The following is a 19,246-nucleotide window of genomic DNA, read 5'->3' on the forward strand; positions in this document are numbered from 1 at the left end:
TCCCACACCCTTCTTCCATTCTATACTCTGCGATTAAAAGTTTGAGTTGCCCCCACCCTGGCATGTCCTATCCAGTGGGAAAAACCCTTTTAGAGCCACAAACAAAGAACAGCTCACCAGAAAAGCCCCTGAAATGGTATTCTTGTGCGTGATAATCACTGATATGATCTCTTTTCTAACAACCCTGCCCATCTGCAAAGGACTTTACGGATATCAGGAACATTTATGCTGCCAAATAACAACAAAGGAACTCCAGTGAAACTATTATCTCTCCTTAAAGAGAAAGCCACAATTCCAGGCTCCCTTTCTTCTTCTAGTCTCCTCTGCCTCATTAACTCCATTGGTATGTTACTAATTTCAAAGAAGCAGGAAGAGGTGATGGGGGGGTTAAATAATAATTCACAAGCCTGTCAGTTTCCCATCCCAAGCGCAGACGGATACCACACTGATTGCCAGACTGTGGGTTGAGCCATACCTTGGTTTGGAGATAATGAGGATAGTAGTAAGTGTACTGGGGGTACATTTGTGGCTGATCCAGGCGTTTGCCCATGTAGCTGGAATCTTTATCTCCGAGGCAGGGAACTGGATGACAGGGTATAGTGCCCCAGGCCGAGCTTCCTCTTAAACCACTATTCCTGACAGTCCCGATGACTGATGAGGCTTCGAAGATTCCTCGTCTTCCACCACTCGCTAGTTCCAACACAGCAAGAATTTAAAAAAGAAACACACCAAAAAAAAAACAAAAACAAAAAAGGAGGGGGATCGGTAGGGAAAAACTCCACACACAGCCTCCCCAGATCTTGCCTGCCTTCCCCCAGCGGCCAGGCTCCACTTGGGATGAGGCAGTTTGCGCTCTACCAGGCTGTCTGTAGTGATGTCAATTGCCAGCGTTTGTAAAGGGGAAAAAAAAAAAAATCAAAGTCCTTTTAGCACAACTCCGAATCCTTGCAGATCAGCTTCCTGTCTCCTGTTTGTCTCTTTCCCTACCTTAAAGAAAACAAAAAAGACAGAGAGAGAGAGAGAGAAAGAGAAAGAAAGAAAAAGGAAAAAAGAAAAAAAAGAAAGAAAAAGAAAGGAGAAAAGAAAAAGAAAAAAAAAAACCTTGCACAGCTTAGTTGCTGCTGTCTCCCTCCCAGAGTGACATGGTGTTCGGGGCTTGTCCTGTCCTTTCATTCACTTCCCCTCCTTCCAGCCGGTGGGTGGAACCGAGGGAGCCTCTCCAGGGAGCAGCGTACGCAGTCCAGAAGGCTGCAGTATTTCCTCCAAGAAAAAAAAAAAAGGCTGCTTCAGCCCCTGCTGCAAGCAAAGTTCCGATTCCCTCTGCTGGCTATCTCGAATAGCAAAGCGATTTTTGCAGCAAAGCTGCTGCCGCTGGAACTGAACCCGGGGAACTCAGATGCGGGCGGTGGATTATTTCTTATCCTTCCCTCCATCTACCCCACACAAGAGCTGCCTTCGTTTCTTTTCTTGCCAAGTTTCAAGGTAAGCCACGCTGCTAAACAAAACACAGAAGACCACGGGAGGGAAGAGGATGAAGGGAGAAAGGAAAAAAATAAAAGCAGAGGGACTAACCTTGCTGGTTAAAATGGAAAAAGTGTGTCCCGGATGCTTTGGAACCTGTTAACACGCTAAAGCCGGATTTCTGGTTTAGAAACTAACCTTTTACTTCTTGGAGGACACGGAAGATGCCAAGTGTTGAAGGAATTTTGAAGTCTGCTCCAGGACCACTATTAACAATCCAGGCACCATCAGATCACAATGACCAATGTAACATCACAGAAATCATCATTGTTATCGTTACATCCATTTTGTAAAAATCAAAAGAGGAGTCCCCTTAGGTTTATGAGCTTCTTTATAAAAAAAAAAAAATCGCTGTTTCTCTCATTGTCTTTCTCTTTATGATTATTTTAATTCATGGATGCTTTAATCACTTTACTGATAAATCACAAAAAAGGAACAAACATCATAATTACTTGGCAGAGTTTTTCTCCACCAATAATAAGTAATATTCTGACATGTCTATCAGCTGCTACATTGTAATACAAATTGTTTCCGAGAAAATATATTTCCTTAAAGGGTCCCTTTTCAAGGCGGGCAAGGCTAAAATTAGATGTGCCAGCTGTGTTTTGCTGTGAGTGCTCACGCATGCCCAAAGCGTGGGCAGACCAATATTGAGCTTCTCTCTAGTTCGTCAAGTCGGCTCTGTTCTCCCTAGCCCAGAGTCGCCTTTTCAGATAAAAGGTTCCTGGTACAAATCCAGCTTCCTAGTCAAGAAGAATAGAGAATCCGGGCGCTACCACAATATGGTGTCCATTCACGTACAAGCCCCCCCACCCCTCAGGCGACTGGCTTCCGCTCAGGAGTCTGGTTTCTGGAAGCTGTGTGAGTGCATGTATGTTTCTTGGAGAAAGATAAGGATGGTGGGTAAATAGTTTCATGTTTGACTTTTGACAAGAAAAACAATCAGAAGGAAGGAAAGAAGGAGGGTGGGAGGGTTAGGAGCCCTGACGGCACCGTAATTGAGAAAATTAAATCAACTCTGCTTACGTAGATGTGTTATTCTGGGCCTCAGTTATCCCATCTAGAAAATGGAAGTTACTGCCAACTTGCTGACTGAAGGCCATAAACTGAATGAAATAATGAGTAAAAATCAGATTGATTTAAAAATCCTTCAGTGGTATCCCATTGTTCAGACAGTAAAGTCCTGACTCTTGGAAAATTTCCCGAGATACTTGGAAACCCAGTTTCCTTCTGCAGACTCAGACAGTGAACTCTGCCCCTCACGTTCTATGCCTCACTCACACTGAACTGCTTTCAGGATTGGAAGGTGCTCTCTCAGGGTCGTTCCCTCTGTCTAGAGTGCTCTCCCAACCGCATCTCCACATCTCTTACCCTCCGGACCATCCTTCAGGTCTCAGCATGGATATCACCCCCTCCAAGTAGCTTTCCCCGAATCCTTACTTCCCACAGCACCTTATATTTGCCCTAACAGTCTGCTTATCCTACTGTAACTGCCTGTTAATTGCTTGTTGCTTCTACCATGCTCTCAAAGCATCAGGAGAAACAGTTCAATAGGAGTTCCCATCATTCTTCTTCACCTTCACCTTCATATTTCCAAAAATTGGCATGGTATCTGGCACGAAAGAGATGCTCCATTATTGTTTGAAAAATAAGACATCTTAAACATAATAAACAATTCTAACCCAACTCATATCCTTCTTTCAGTACATTTCTGGGTGCAGGGGATATTGTGATACACAGATCAGAACCAGGCCCTTCCCTCACAGAATATATTCTCCTGGGAGAGAGAAATAAAGGAATAAGCAAGTAAATGCGCGGTATAAGATCGTGTGATATTTAGTGCTGTTAATAAATATAAAGCTGAGTAAAGACAAACGGAGTCTCAGGGACTCCTCTTTAAATAGGCTAGTCAGGAAAAGCTCTCCATGGAAGAGGCTGGGGTTAAAGGAAGGGCGTGAGCCATGCCCTGAGTGTTGTGAGAGCACTTAGTGTGAAAGTCTTGGCTCCCACCCAAATGCCTTGATTCCAATCCTGCCTCTACAGCCTCGCTTTGCCTCCATATCCTCATCCATCTAACTTCACTGCCCACTTCATAGGTTATCATGAGAATTCACCAAGATAAATATGTGAAGGGTTTATAACACCTGGAACACTTGGAACATAGTGGATCTGCTCAATAGATGTCAGTCTGAATCTGGGGGAAGAGCATCCCAGGCCAAGGGAACAGCAAGTACAGAAAGCCTGGCAACAAGAATGTGTCTTTAGACTGTGCAAGACATGATGCAGAGGCCAGGTGGAACAAGCAAGGAGCAAAGACTATAAAGTGAGGCTGGAGAGGTACCCTGGGGCTAGATCTTACAAGCCTTGGTGAGAACTTGGTATCAAAAGTTAAATTACTGGCAGTTAATAATACAGCCAGGACTCTGTCCAAATATTCTGACTCTAGATCTAGTCGTCTTCAACTATAGAATGCTGTCCTCCTAAATGACCTATTGATGTTCCTCTCAATTCTAAAATCTATAAGATCAGGATCCTAGACTGCTTCTGCCAATTTTGCTGCTATGGACAAAGGACATCAGTATTCTTTCATTAATAACTGGCCTACATACTCCTTGAAGGGAAAGGAATACAGTTTTATTTACAAATGAAAGGCCAAATATATAACTCCTCAGCCCAAGCTATAGCCCACTTATATTTCAAGTTCCCAGCATATGCTGATGCTATCAGCAATTTCTACACAAATTGTCACTTTCCAAAATAATAGTCTATTTCATTGGATTATTGTTATGTTCTGGGCATCAACTGTCATTAGCCTAAGAACATTCATTGAACATTTAAAGCTTTTCTTAAATAATGCAAAAACGGTTTACCACTTGTAAGAATTGTAAAACGTGTGTTTTATTTATTTTTAATTTTTTTTCCCTCAGAGACCCCAGTAGCCATGGCAATTCAGGAGGCAAGATAATCATGTCAGAAATAGTTTTTATATCATGTCTGCTCTGTTGGAGCAGTAGTGCTTTCCATTTAAATGATCAAGTTAAGGTAGGAGGTAACTAGATTAAGGCACTCTCTAAATCAGAAGCCAGCTGTGTCCCATTTACCAACTAACAAATAAATTGTGTACAAATCCAAGAGCAGTAAACTGAATCAAAGAGCATGGACTCTTATAGAGTCACGTGATTCACAGTGAAGACGGAAGAGGTGCTCATTTAAGACAAGTTCTTGCCTAATAGGATTGAGAGGATACCTCAGACACCATCTGGAGGTGAAGAAACGATGGTACTGAAATGAGGGTCAAGTGGGTAGAGATGGAGACTCCCTTTTGGTTTGTCCTTGACCTGTCCACTCAAAGAATAACTGGGTCCTCTCTTTGGGTGATTTATTTTTTAAATTACAAAGAAAGACTTAGTTGAAAGCCAAAGAAATGAACAATAGAGATATAAGGAAAAACCATAACTGTACTATCTTTGAAAGCAAGTATACTATTCTATCTTCATGATCTTGAACAAAATTTAAAAAAAAAATCTTGGCATTTCCTCCCTTCTTTATTCAAATTTGTGAAATCCCTTTCCACCACAGCAGTTATCAAAGGGGTACTAAACATAAAAGTTGGTTAAAAAAAAAAGACAAGATGGTAGATTGCAAATTCCAACAGTTATAACTTTTGTTTCTCCTACTGAATACTTACCAATGGTTGAAGAAAATACCTGAGACAAATTAGGAGAAAGAGACTACTAGTGATTCAAGCATCTGTGGTCCAAATGTAAACTATAATTGAATGTAAAAATATTAGTGTAGATAAAGACAATAAAAATTGGCCTTGGAAGAAAATTTCAAGCATCTGGATAAAACTATAAAGGACTATAGTTCAAGGCAGTTAATCAAGTAGAAAAGCAAGAATGATTTAAAACAATGAACATTTTTAACGCCAACAAAGTTTTATTGTGCATCTACTATGGGCCTAAATAATCAAGGATGTCAATATACATATTACCACCCATGTCCTCAAGTAAACTTACCAACTCAGCCTCTATCAAACGTCAGACATTCGTAAATGACCTTAATGTTTTTCTCATATCTAAGTACCAATTTATTACAATAGTTAGTAAATAATTCTTAATTGACTCAAATTTTTTCTGAAACACATACGTTTTTATAATTCTAAGCAATAGTATACATGAAAGCTCATGTTTCTTTTTCCTCTATTATCTTTTTAAAAAATACTCTCACTCTGTCTACGTATTTTTCATCGCAGTTAATACTGAGGCAGACACTTCTGGTTCTCTTTTACCGCTAGGATTACCAAGACTCACGCTTCTCCACTTCCTTGAAAGCAGGCACAACCAGGTGACTTGCTATGGCCAATAAAATATGAAGCAGAAGTGACACATGTAAAAGCTTTAACTGCTACTGCCTGATTCTCCAGCCCACTCTTCTCTGATGGAAACATGTTCTGATAGGGAGGAGCCATAAGAAGGAAGTGTCTTGGAAAGCTGAGGACAGCTGCCTTGAATAGTCCCCTGGGCCAGCCATTGACTTGTCATGAGTGAGAAATAAGTCTTTCTTATATTATGCTGTTGAGATTTGGTGACGTACACAGCATCATTGACCCTACCCGGACTAATACAACATTGCTTGTAGCTGGGTTACATATTTGTTGGTTTTCTTATTTGAGATTCTCCCCCACTAAAATCTAAGCTCCACAAGGGCAGCGAATTTATCTATCATGTTCACTGTTGTGTCCCCAACACCTAGAACAGTCCTTGGGATTTAATACATACTTAATAAATGTTTGTTAAATAAATGAATGCATAAAATGTTCATCTAAAATCATCTCATTTGTCAATAAGTGGCTAATGTATGCTACTTTATGAAGTACTAGAAGGGGAAATGAGACATATACTCAAAAAGTAAAAAACGTTAAGTTTTCTGAGAGAAGAACTGCTACAGCCCTGACTGTTCATAGGAGGGGAAGGCTTTTCCACACTGACTACTGGGAGTGGGCACTGGGGTGTGGGATTGACTAATTAAGAAAGAAAGAAGGTGAAGGAGGAAATGAACTAAAATATAGATGGCCAACTACATACTAGACACTGTACTAGAAGTTTATAAATGTTTCCTCAGTTAAGACTCACAAGGACCTGAAAAGTGGGTATGATTTTTTATACTTTACAGTGGAGAAAATTGGGAGGGAGGGAGAGAGTTTAGCCACCCTATCCAAATTCAGCCAGTTATGACGTAGAGGAATATTCCTGACTCATGTTTGTATAAGGCCCAAACCCAGGCTTTTTCCTCAGCATCATTTGATGGAAATCTTAAAATGCTTCATTCCAAAATTAGATGAGACAATATTTGTATTTAAAACAGAAAATCCACTGTATATATAAAGTCCTAAATAGGTCAGTGTGTCTTCATAGAAACAGATGGTGTTGAACGGAGAGAAAACTGGAAAGAAAGAGCATGGCCTTCTGTCAAATACCATAAACTCTATTTGCACAACAGGTGTGATGGTTAATTGTATATGGCAACTTGGCTAGGCTATGGTGCCCAGTTGTTCGGTCAAACATCAGTCTAATGTTGCTGTGAGGTACTTTTTGATGTAATTAACATTTAAATCAGTAAACTTTGAGTAAAGCAGATTATTCTCCATAATGGCGGGGGGGGGGCCTCATCTAATCAGTTGAAGGCTTTAAGAATAAAGGCTGAGATCCTTCAAGAAGGAAGGATTTTTGTATCCAGACTGCCTTTGGACTGAAGACTCAACATCAACTCTTCCCTGGGTCCACAGCCTGCCAACTTGACCTGCATTTTTTGGATTCACTAGCCCCCACAATCACATGGACCAATTCTTTAAAATAAATCTCTCTCTGTATCTATATTATATACATATATAATATATACATACACATATATGTAAAAATATATATATCCATATATATAATTTATATAACATATATATATGTTACTCATGTTTCTCTAGAGAATCTTAATACAAGTTAATAAAATACAAGGAGATGTGGCAGCATTGAAGGTCAGTGAAATGGGCACTCTTATAATTTCCTAATAAATGTCTATAATGCTTTTTAATACAGCTTAACAAAATGTATAGCCTTAAAAATCTTCATTCTTGTCACCCAGTAATTTCCGTTCTTGGAATCTAACAGAGATCATCATTAGAATTTTAAGAATAAGTAATTAGAGAAATTTGAATGTCCCACTCTAATTGGTTAAATAAATCACAGTATAGAATATGATTGAACCATTGAAATGATACTTAGAAAGCATTTTAACAATATGGGAAATGCTTAAGTTGAATAGCTAATACAAAAAACATCAGAATACAGCATTGTGTATGCAGGAGGTTTTCAACTATGAAATATAAACATAGAAAAAAGATAGAAGAACTGCATCAAAATAACAACAGTGAAGCTTTTCCTCTGCGTGGGATTATTGGTGATTTTACTTTTCTTTTGGATAACTTTTGGCATTTTCCAATTTGTCTTCGAATGAGGGTATATTTCGTTATTTAAAGTAAACGTTATTTTAAGAGAAATTTTTAGATAAGCATATTCCTAGGTATGGTTTTTATTATCAGCTGACAGGAAATTTTTAAACACCCAGATGTGACAATATCAAAATAAATGACATGTGTATTTTAAGTAGCCATTTCCTTCTCACCTGAATCAGACATTAATTTAAGAAAAGTTTGTCTTTCTTTAAAGTCTAGGAGCATCAATTCTACATCAAGAAAATATCCAAACTCTCATTTAAGACCTAAAAACAAATATTTTCATTTAATGAAAGAATACCAACTACCAAGAGCAGAGGACATATCTTCAAAAGGATTAAAATAAGCCTGTGTAGGTATCTAAGACTTTCATTTGTTTTAACATCAACTAATTCTGCCTTTGGACTTCTAAGTTTCTCATAAATTTATTTGTAAAAAATATTGATGCATCTCTGTCAGCCTGTTTACAATATGTTGTAGGAATAGGGAATTTTGTTTTTGTTTGTTTGCTTGTTTGATTTTGCTGTCACTATGCCTCCCCCTATACTTCCACACAAAGAATTCTACTCTTTGCAATGCACGCAGCCAATTTTCTCCTGCTGTAGCTGGCAGATTCTAGTGGCCCTTCTTATAAGCCCACCTTCTGCCATGACTTGTGCCATCAGTGGACCAGGGCTTCGGAAAACACCAAACTAAAAGCCTCAAAGTAGGGAAAGATGAGTAGCTGCCTTGTCCAACAGGAGTCACATTTTTCTAAATGGACGATCATGTCTTTATATTGATGGTCCAGCTTCCAGTTGCCAATAACTAAGCAAGTTGGGTCGATATGGTCAGATTTTATTGGCTAGGTTGATTCTTCTCCCTAGAAAAATCCAGAGTTGCAGAAGTCCAGGCCAAAAGGCTACTACTAGAGTTACCAGATAAAATACAAGACATCCAATTAAATTCGCACTGCAGACAAATGATGAATAAGTTTTTAATATAGGTATATCCCAAATATTACATATGGTATGTCCCATGACATATCTGGGCCATACTTATAAAAATTGTTCATCGCTTGCCTGAGTTTCAAACTTAACTGGGTATTCTGTATTTTTATTTCCTAAATCTAGCAAACGTACTCCTAACTGATGCCCTGAGACAGTTTACAGTCCTTTCAGAGGACACAAGAAGTGGCAGAGAGTTCAAATTTAATAATAACTGGCATTGATTAATATTTTTAATCCACTTCCCACTCAAACTAAGTAAACCAAAAAGGTCCTCAAATTATGTCTACCTTTAAGGGACTTAAACCACAGTTGTGTGCCTGATATGAATCCATACAGTGTTCTAGGAGCTCTGTATTTGTTATAATTGTGAATTTGTTTCTTTATTTTTAGCATGACGGAAAATTCGAACATTTTTCTTAAATTGTTATTCAACACAATAAGGTGCCTGTCAAGAATGAGAGATGCCCAGATCCCCATCCCTGATATCAGAAAGGTCAAATTTAAAGAAGTAGAAAAAGGTACAAAACACAAGAGAAAAGGATATCATGGGCAGTGCTACCCAAAGTGTGGTCCACAGACAAGTGCCAATCGGCACACTCTCCTGTGTCCATGACCTGTGAGTACAGAGATCAAGAACAAATGTCTGGCAACTTCATAGGAATTTGTCAGAAGAATTTTATGTCTCTTGACTCTAAGTAACAAAAGTTTGGACTTGTATTTTGAAAGTCTGCTCTTTGCATTTCATTTTTCTAGTAAATTCTAGTCTATTTTACAAAAATATCAGCTAGGGTCAGTTAGAAAAGAACAAAAGCCAGTCTTTCATGACAGATAGTTTCAAAAGTGCTGATGTAGAAAATATACAATTGTCATATTTCCTTTCATTTCCATTTGCACGTCTAGTGGTGAAAAAGTTGCACTGATGTGTTTTCTGATTGTAATACAGAGAATAATGAAACCTGCAAGAACGACAAAGGAAAAGCTTAATTCCCTCAAATTTACTCTTCTTGTCTTTCTAACTCACTCTCTTCTACCTGTTCCTTACCCTCTAACCTATGCCACCTTCCTGACCCCAGCGAAGACATTTAAGAGTACCAAACCCGAAGCCAGGAGGTGCAGGGGTTCTTGGCTGTGAGTGACCCTGGAGAGACGGATTCCTCATCTGGAGCCTCAGTTATCTCATGTGTAAAATACAGGTTGTAATTAGGTCATGTAAGGTCCTTCCTGACTCCGATATTCCACAACACCAGGACACACTTGATGAGACTGCATCTTTTTGGCTACCTGGGCACATGGGCTGGCCCCAGAGGTAAATGGCAAGGCTCATACCAATAGCACAGGGTTGACACACTTGAGCCAGTGGTTTTGTGCGACTCTCAGCCATTCCCAGCAGCTGCGTGCTGGGAGGACCCAACTCCAAAAATAGCCCCACAAATTATGATTTGCCTTCTAGAGATGACATCTCCCGGAACAGCACTAAATCATGGCCATATGGTCCGCCCGACAATTTTGCCATTGCCTCGAAACAGTTCAATCCCTGGAAGTCCAGCTCCCCCATCATCCCACCCAGAGGCTTTCTGTATTCTGAATGTTCATGCTCATTATGCAGTCAGCAAACGTAATTATTCGTTTTTCTTTAAGGAAGTTTATGACCGAAGGTAATGGGGGGAACATAAATGTACTGACTGTTTACTGAGACTCGTAAATGCTAAGAACACAGACAAATAACTGTCACTTGGAGATTTGTTCTTGTAGTGTAGAATCTTCATTTTTAGCAATTTAACTACTAAAAGTTTACCCACCTTGAGGAGAATTATTTAGGAGGAAATAAAACTTAGCGCCTATTTCATTCCCTGCTCCAGGAACTTTCATCGTGTCAGAACACCAGCTTTCACATAAAACGTGCAGAGGGCGGTTTGTTATATAGGGCTAGTAAAACTAAGAAGTAATTAGTCCCAGGTAAACCTCTAAATAACAATGCCAAGTTTTTAACATTCACAGAGCTCTAGATCAACGCGAGCTAGTAAGTTTTCTGTTTTCCTCCGTGAGAGAGAAACATTGTTATTCACAAATTATCAAGAAAGGAAAAAAACAACAGCAACAAAGAAGTTAAGAAATCTATTCTGGCCAATTAGTGAAAAAATGGCAAAGCTCAGGTCAGAATTTAGCAAGTATAATCAAAAGCTGACACCTCTTCAGAGTTAAGAACAGTGTTCATTTATGGTCAGCATGGGCCATTGGTCGGACTGAGCTCATCTTAGGAGACGTTCTGGGAAGGTGGGGCCCTGCGGGGTGGAGAAACCAGGGTGAAGGTGAAGCCCCTGAGACTCTGGGACTTCTGATTCCCTATCGTAACTGCCGCAGTGACAGGTAAATGGTGACATTACGTGTGTCTGTCGACAGCTGCATTGAATTTAACAGTTCACCTTGTCTCACCCCCTCCAGCCGCAGCCATTCTCTCAGGTTCCCCAGGATGCTACCTGTGCAAGCAAAGCGAGTTAAAAGTGCACCCCAACAAAGAAAAAAAAAGTTTTTAATGTTGAATAAGACCCCTTACTAGCTCCCCTCTTTTCCTTCCTCTCTACACCCAGTGGCAAAGAAAAGTGAGTGTTTTTCAGGGTTAGCAGCGTGGCATCGAACAGCCCCTTGCAGGGAGGGTCCAGAGAAGATTCCCTGATACCTTGCTTTGGGGAGTGGCACATAGGAACCCAGGGACAGCACCTCTCCAAAAAATAGCCTTTGGAAAAGGAGACATCTGGCCCAGAGATGCCTCTCCATTATTCCTCCCTTAGGCTGGAAATGCTGAGTTCTTAGGCCATAAAAGACCGCAAATTATTGAGAGGAACATAGGGAACACTGAGTCTAGATCTCAGTATGATGGACTCCCGTCAAACCATGATCTGCTGTGAGATGCCTATTCTTTATCTTTCTCTGACTAGCTGTGTGCGGGGCTTCTGCCAATGTTTGGGTTCATACTGGCATGGAGACTAAGACAAATTCTTCTGTTCCCTCCCAGGAGAAAGGTACACATGTTACCAGGGACGGGGGAAACAGGCAGGGGAATCACTGTGCTAAAATGGATGGTTCTGATGTGCCATCGTCACATAGCATCTGGTAAAGACCACTGTCCAACGCCAGCTTATTTATTTTTGCAGCAAACCCTAAAAATTAGTTTAGTTTCTGTAAAGAAGCAATGCTTGTGTCAAGGCCCCTAGAAAAACTGCACAGCATTGTTCCATAAATTCATAATGGAAGGATCTATCCATTATGACCAGGGATAAATGTATTGGATTCAATATGTTTGGTTTGGGAAATCTCTTTTTGTCAGTTCCAGGATAACCAATTGTCCATTATACCACGTCCTTGCTCAGAGGAGTTGATGTAGAAATATTTAACCTCCCCATCCATAAACATTTCTTTCTTCCCAGAGCAGGAAAGGTCTGATCTTCTCAAGGCCTTAATTCTATTTATTTCCCAGGGAAGGGATATGATTTTTATACCAAGTGCGGTTTTCCTTTAGTATTTTTTTAAGTGTCTGCCTTTTAAATGACTCTTAGAACTAAGATCCTGACCACTTGCCCTTGTTGAATATCTGGTGATCCTTTTCCCCAACAGATGGGAAGGGCCTCCTGATATGCCCCTGGCCTAATTTCAATTTGGGTAATTGCATTCTGTCGACTTGAAATTTCCCCACCAGTTTTATCTGCCCGGGATATGATGCCTCGTTCTCAGCCCTGAACTGCCTGGCGTGCCGTTGGAGGCTGGGGAACAGCTGGCACATTCCACCCCAGAAGTGGATGTGTTTTAGTGGCAGGTGCAAAGGTTTTCTTCGGTCGAATACAAATTCTAACCTAGGAATAAGCTTCACGGATGCTTTTTATTTTTTCAGTGAACATAAGTAACTACCAGGAAAGCAAAAATATGAAAGTATCCAAAGCATAAATATGAATTGAGAGGAAAATATATTTTCACTAAAACCAGTCTGTTGTGTGATCATTTTGCACTCCATGAATCTTACAATGCTTCTCGATTTGAATTTTGACAATAGGATAAATAATTCACATAAAGCAGAGAACCATTCCCCTTCCGAAAAAAAGAATTTTATATATACATACATATACGTATATACACACATATACTTACAAGTGTGTGTATGTGTGTGTGTGTGTGTGTCCCAACTCTTAGCTCCCTCTGGAGAGTCTTCCTCAGTTTAAAATAAAAGCAACTTTCCCTATGAAACCATGTTAGGCATCCTATGTGTACCTCATTTGAGTAGGCACACATTTAATTGTAATGAGCTTATCTTCTGTACCAAACTAGAGTCTTAAAAGGTATCCTATCCATTTCTGTTTCCATCACCCAGAACATAATAGGTACTTTATTAATGAATTAAAATAGAGCCTACATAGGCCAAGCCTGATTAGTCTTAAGCTCTGAGCCAAAGATGCTATGTCTAAGAGCTGTTAGTGCGTATTTTTTTTTAGGTACACACATCTGGACAAAACCCTAGGAACTTTGATGGCCCATGTCGCATCCTGTTGGTCATCTCAGCTCCAGGAACAGTTCCACGGAAGCACAGGCTCACCTTGCATACAGCACCCCTCCTCAAGCAAATGCCCCAGAACCATGCACCAGAGGTGGCTTCCAGAGGTGCTGGACTGCTGTGCAAGGGCAGCCTGGAGGTGCAGGGTGATTGCATCAAAGCAACACTAAGCCAGTAGAGGACAGCAGCTGGCAGATAAATGCTCCTGCCTCCCAGCCTTCAGGCAGACAATTCCGGAAGTCCTTCTGTACCTTCTCAGGATGTCTCAGTAAAACTGAATCCCACTGACCAACCTCAGCTTTTGTTTTCCTGCAAACTTTTTAGCAGTGACTTTGATAATACATCATTACATTGGACTTTCCTCCTTCCACTCTCCCCACTGCCTCACTCCTGCTTCAGGAAATCACATCCCAAGCAAATTGTCTGCACCCAAGCCCTTACCTCAGGCTCTGAATTTGAGGGAGCCCAAATTCTGACAACTTGGGATATCGCTACACTGATAGTCACACCAGGAGAGTATCCACACAAAACATCTAATATACCTATTACTCCACCATTCATTTCCTCTTCCTTCCATAGGACAGATAAACAATGCACCAACAGTGCCCCAATATATCTAGGTTGACAGATGATATGCTCCACTTATGCCAGGAAATAGGGAGGAAGACTAAGTCTACGCCTTGATGTGTATTTTGATATATTAAATATTTTAGCCCTAAATAGCCTATCTTACCAATGACTCAGGAGTCATTCCCAGAGTCTCAGAACTATTGGAACTGTCCAGATTCTGCCTCATTTTAGCCTCTGCAGGTCACCATAAATTAGCCTAGAGTCCCCAAGCCTCTGTACGACTCAAGCTGACTTGAATCCTAATTTGTACCATGCAGCAATCGTGATGCCATCCGCATGCTTAAGTCTCATGCTGCCTTAGCCCTTGGGGTGGAAAATAACATTTATGCAGTAGTACCCATCTCTGTCATCCTTGCTTAATGAAGATCGTTAATGGGTAGAGCCCTAACCTCAGAAGAGGGCTTGATGAAGACCAGAGTCCACCATTTTATGCCTACGCTGTTCGTGAAATCAAGGGCAGGATGCTGCAGAAGAGGGCCAGGCCACTCTTCAGCTGACAGTCTCATACTCCCTGCGAGACTACCTCACTGGCCACATGAGATAGAGAAATGCAGTGGATAAACGGACTGCAAGGAAATTCTCACCAGGTTTTAAGGCACTAGTGTTTAGATCTCTCACTTCCGTAAGGTATTCAAATTGAGGCCAGAGCCTGACACAGTGGTCGGATTGAGGTAAAAGTGGACCGAGGGGCCCAGAGTCTCTCAGTTCATGGAAAGGACTCCAACACTTTAAAAGTTACATTAGAGAAGGCCCATGAGGCGCCTGGATCATCCTTGTTTGATCTTTGTGAAATTAATTTTCTATCGGATGATAAAAGCTCTACTCTTTCACAGTACAGTATTTAAATGCAAAATTATATAAAAATAAACAATAATTCACACATCTGATCCCATCACCCAGAGGTAATTGGTATTAATATTTGGTCTTTGCTTCTGGACTTTTTCTCTATGAGTAGAATATACATTTCTCTCTGTCTCTGTTCTATCTCTTGTTTCTTTGTCTCTCTGTCCATGTATGTGAGATCTGGATAAAATATTTTATATTTTTGTGTCCTTCTTTCTTCTGACAACATATTGTGAGCATCTTCTTTGAAAACGCCACTCTATGGGAACATAATGTTTTATGATTCTCTGTTGATAGATGTATAGGTTGCTTCTACGTTTATTATCACAAATGAGACTACAACATACATATATCTTTGTATGAGTCTTGGGGTGTCTCCCCTTTTGGTGTGGATTCTGGAACTCCTTTCTGCAAAGGAGGAGGCAAATACCCATCAGTAGATGGTGCCAGGATCAATCACTTAATCATGGCAAACCATCCTCTATATCCTAATATCTGCCCTCATGGTGGCAAGATGGCTGCAGCAGTTTCATCCATCTTATCTTAACCCATCAATATCTGGAGATAGCTACCTTTTCTCCTGCATCTTTTAAACATGCAAGAAACCTTTACAGGAAGCTCCTGCCCCCAGCAGTCTTCTCCTCATGTTTCATTGGCCAGAATTGATCATATGCAATTTTCTAAATCATTCTCTGATGAGGAAATGGAATTCCATGATTGGCTTAGACTACACAATACCACCCTTCTGAGCCGGGGGCTGGGGGTGGGGTGGGCAGATCATTTTCTCAGAATAAATAGCTACATATGGCTGAAGAATGGAGCATGTATTATGGACCAAAATTGGAGCCCTCCAGAAAACAAAGGAGAATTAAAGGGGAATTAATTTGGGTAGGCAAAATACAATTGTCTCCAATATAAGATAAACTTGCTTTGTTACCTTCTCACCTACATTATCACTCTCTTTTCCCTGATAACATGATCCCTCCCTCCTTAATTTACCATCTAGACACTTTTTATTTAATCTAATATTTGCTGGTTATCCATGAATCTCCCGAAGTTAACTGAAAATTAACATTACAATGATAATGAGCTGAAGTCTTGCCCCTCCTTGGGGGCATTTCTGTCCTTGGAGGGAGTTCTAGAAGAGAGAAACATCTCCAAGATCTACAAGAATAAATCAATGATCCATGATAGGGCAGGCAAAAAAGGATGCTACGTCCCATGTGACCCTAACACCTCCTCCCTTCATTTCCTACAATGCTCCTAGGTTCACTCTGTTACAGCCACACTGGCCTCCTTGCCGTTCTCCCAAGAGGCCAGCACACTCTCACCTTGCAGCCTTTATGTTTCACTTCCCTCTGCCTGAAACAAGCTTTCTTCAGATAACCACAAAACTTAATTCCTACTTCCAACAGATCTCTGCACATACACCACCTTAATAAGGAGGTTTTTCCTGATAATCTTACATAACATAGCACCTTCACTTCATTCTTTATCCTATTACCCCACTTTATGCATGTTTATGACACTTATCACCACCTGACATGGTATATGTGTGTTTATTGTTTTTCTCCTAAGCAGATAGTTAATTCCATGAGAGTAGTATTTATGTTTTGTTTACTGTTGGCTCCTCTGAGCCTATAACAGTGCCTAATACATCATAGGCATTCCATAAATACAGGTAGAATGGATTGATGGTTGGATGGATATTTTGGCAATAGGAAACTTACATGGTCATATTCCTCTAGCTTAACCTGCAGAAGCAAGTTAAGCTTAACTTGCTTAAGTTAAGTTCTCACAGCAGAAGTCAAGTAGAATCACAGGGTAGTAGAAATAAAAGCAATTTTTTTCTTCTATAATTGATCTCTATTTTTCCTATTATTTTTAAAACCAGAAAAATGTATTAAAAGAAAAAAATGTGTAATACTGCTTATTTCATTGCTCTTATTCTTAGCCTGGAAAATAAATTTCTTCTGAACCCAAACTAAGGAACAACTAAAGAAGAAGATCTGTTTAAACTATTGTTGAATCTAACTCCCAATAAAACATACCTCAGCTCTGCTGTTATTTCTGTGGGTTCTCCCCACTCCCACTGATTTTGGTGGAGTTTCTGATTAATCATGATGGTGGGAGATGACCCAATTTCATAACATCTGAAGCTATTCAATTTTTCTATGATACAATTCCATCATGAGCCAAGTCGAATGGCCCAGCAGAGAGATGCTCTTGCATTCTCTGAAAAAGTTATCCTTTGGCTTTCTTTTGAGATATTGTTTCTTAGACAGGAGAAAAATTGAAGCTTACATCTAAGGACCAAACTATGTGATGAAAACTTTTTCTCTGTTACCAATCCTCCACCTTCACACGGGAAGAAACAATTCCGAAGACTGAGACTTTCAGTTCTAAAACCATGAATGAGTACAAGTGAATTTGAACCTATCTTTAAATCTGCATTTAAGTACTTTTTAAATCAGTTCAGGCATTAGCCAACTGAAAATTTTGATAATTTGTAAAATGTCTCAAAGCTGACTCTCTGACAATGGTAGATAAAAATGAAACCAATAAACAAAAACAATAAATAAGATTTTTTCTTTGTTACTCTTAGCTTTAGTTAATATTGCAGCAATTTCCTCTGTAATAAACAACTCAAACCAAGCAAAGACATACCAGCCATAGAGGAGAAAATGAGTCTGGTCAACAGAGATTTGGGACCTACCTTTAATCCTTTAATAATGGTCCAGAAAATAATTTATCTCTTGCTGTTATTTTGTATCTGGCAATTCAACCAAAGACATCATTTTGTCCTCAGCAGGGGCAGTTATTTTTATGCTAGCCTCTGAGGATAGCTTTGTATAATTCATATAGTTTTTAATTTTGGTAATAGCAACTAGCTGGCTAAGGCAATAAGCCCTTTTTAACACAGACTAAATAAAGAAATCTCTCATATTTCAATTAACTAACTAAACCAAATCATAACGAGTATGACTGTTTCATTTCATTTAGCTGTTGCTCACAGAATGTTCATTTAAAAAAATGTTCCATTGTTAATATTTATAATGTTCACACTAATATTATCATTAATATCATAATGTTCACATTAATGTTGGAGAATTAGAAAAACATCAGTCTGTAATAGAATGGCCCATTACACCAACCAAAAATCTTGTTTTTATCAAACTAATCATGTTGTCCTTGGCTTTTTACCTCTTGAAATGTGCCTAGTGCCAGGGAAGCAACGGGTAGGGATTGAAGATGGTGTGGCATACAAAATTATGCATGAGTGGCCACATTTATTGAAAAATCTTTTGCAATTAGCAATAGCCTCACTGGTTTTATGCTGCATGCTGAAAATTAAAAAATGTATGCACAAGAAAACACTATTTCCAATACTGTATATACCATTATAGCAAATCATAGTAATTATTGAGTAACTATTGATAAATGCAATTAATCTCTTTCAGATATGACACATAATGATCATGCATGAGAACATCATATAATTGTCCTCCACCAAATACAAGTTTCAAAACGTATATGCAGATTCTATCCAAAGTCCATCCTTTTGATCGACTTAGAAGTACCTATAATTCTTACAAACACTTGTATGTACTATATTATTTTTAAAAGTAATAATTATTTTAAATAACCCAACATAGAGTTAATTTCAAAGAGATTAAATTAATTAATAATCTAATATTGTAAAGTTCTAAATATAAACTTCTTCCTGCTTGTCATTTGGCCATCAATATTTATAAATTTCCAAATTGCACGTACTCTTTTTTTGAGTACTTTTCGACATCTCTGAAAGCAGGTTGTGTCACGTAATGGACAATATGAAATATGAATTCTAGTTTAATAGGAAGCATTTTGTTTTCCTTCCTAGCAGAGCAGAACATAAAATAATGATGTGTCTTGCAATCAGCACTTCTTGGATTAGATGAAATACAGGAATAGACATTGTTTCCCTGGTTCACTAATTAAGTTTGTTGTATGATATTACACCTGGCTGAAAGTTGGTAAAATATTCTCCAGGATAGGCCACTGCAGAGCCCAAACTCACGCACGTAAGGCACTTAGCACGGCACTTGGCGAAAAGTAAGCTCTCAACAAATAAGAATGATTGCCTTCTTTGATATCTATCAAATATTTGAGTATGTATAGTAGATGCTGTTTCTGCCTCTACCAGATCTCCTTTACCAAGCTTGTGTTCCCATG

The 19,246-nt window shown here is 39.4% G+C and overlaps 1 protein-coding gene across 13 annotated transcripts in view; it reads right to left on the reverse strand.

The window, feature by feature from the left end:
• RBMS3 (RNA binding motif single stranded interacting protein 3) overlaps positions 1–19,246 on the reverse strand; it is a 1,258,536-nt gene that overhangs the window by 646,423 nt on the left and 592,867 nt on the right. For 6 of the 13 annotated variants that reach the window (XM_046665654.1, XM_046665644.1, XM_046665697.1 and 3 more), the window contains exon 1: positions 476–1,148. The exons of the other annotated variants lie outside the window; for them this stretch is intronic. In XM_046665654.1, coding sequence (XP_046521610.1) covers positions 476–550 — 75 coding nt within the window. In that variant the 5' untranslated portion in view covers positions 551–1,148. Of the gene's footprint in view, positions 1–475; positions 1,149–19,246 lie in introns of those variants that run through there. 13 annotated transcript variants of the gene reach the window in all.

The sequence above is a fragment of the Equus quagga genome, chromosome 1 (assembly GCF_021613505.1).
Source record: "Equus quagga isolate Etosha38 chromosome 1, UCLA_HA_Equagga_1.0, whole genome shotgun sequence".
Classification (NCBI taxonomy): domain Eukaryota; kingdom Metazoa; phylum Chordata; class Mammalia; order Perissodactyla; family Equidae; genus Equus; species Equus quagga.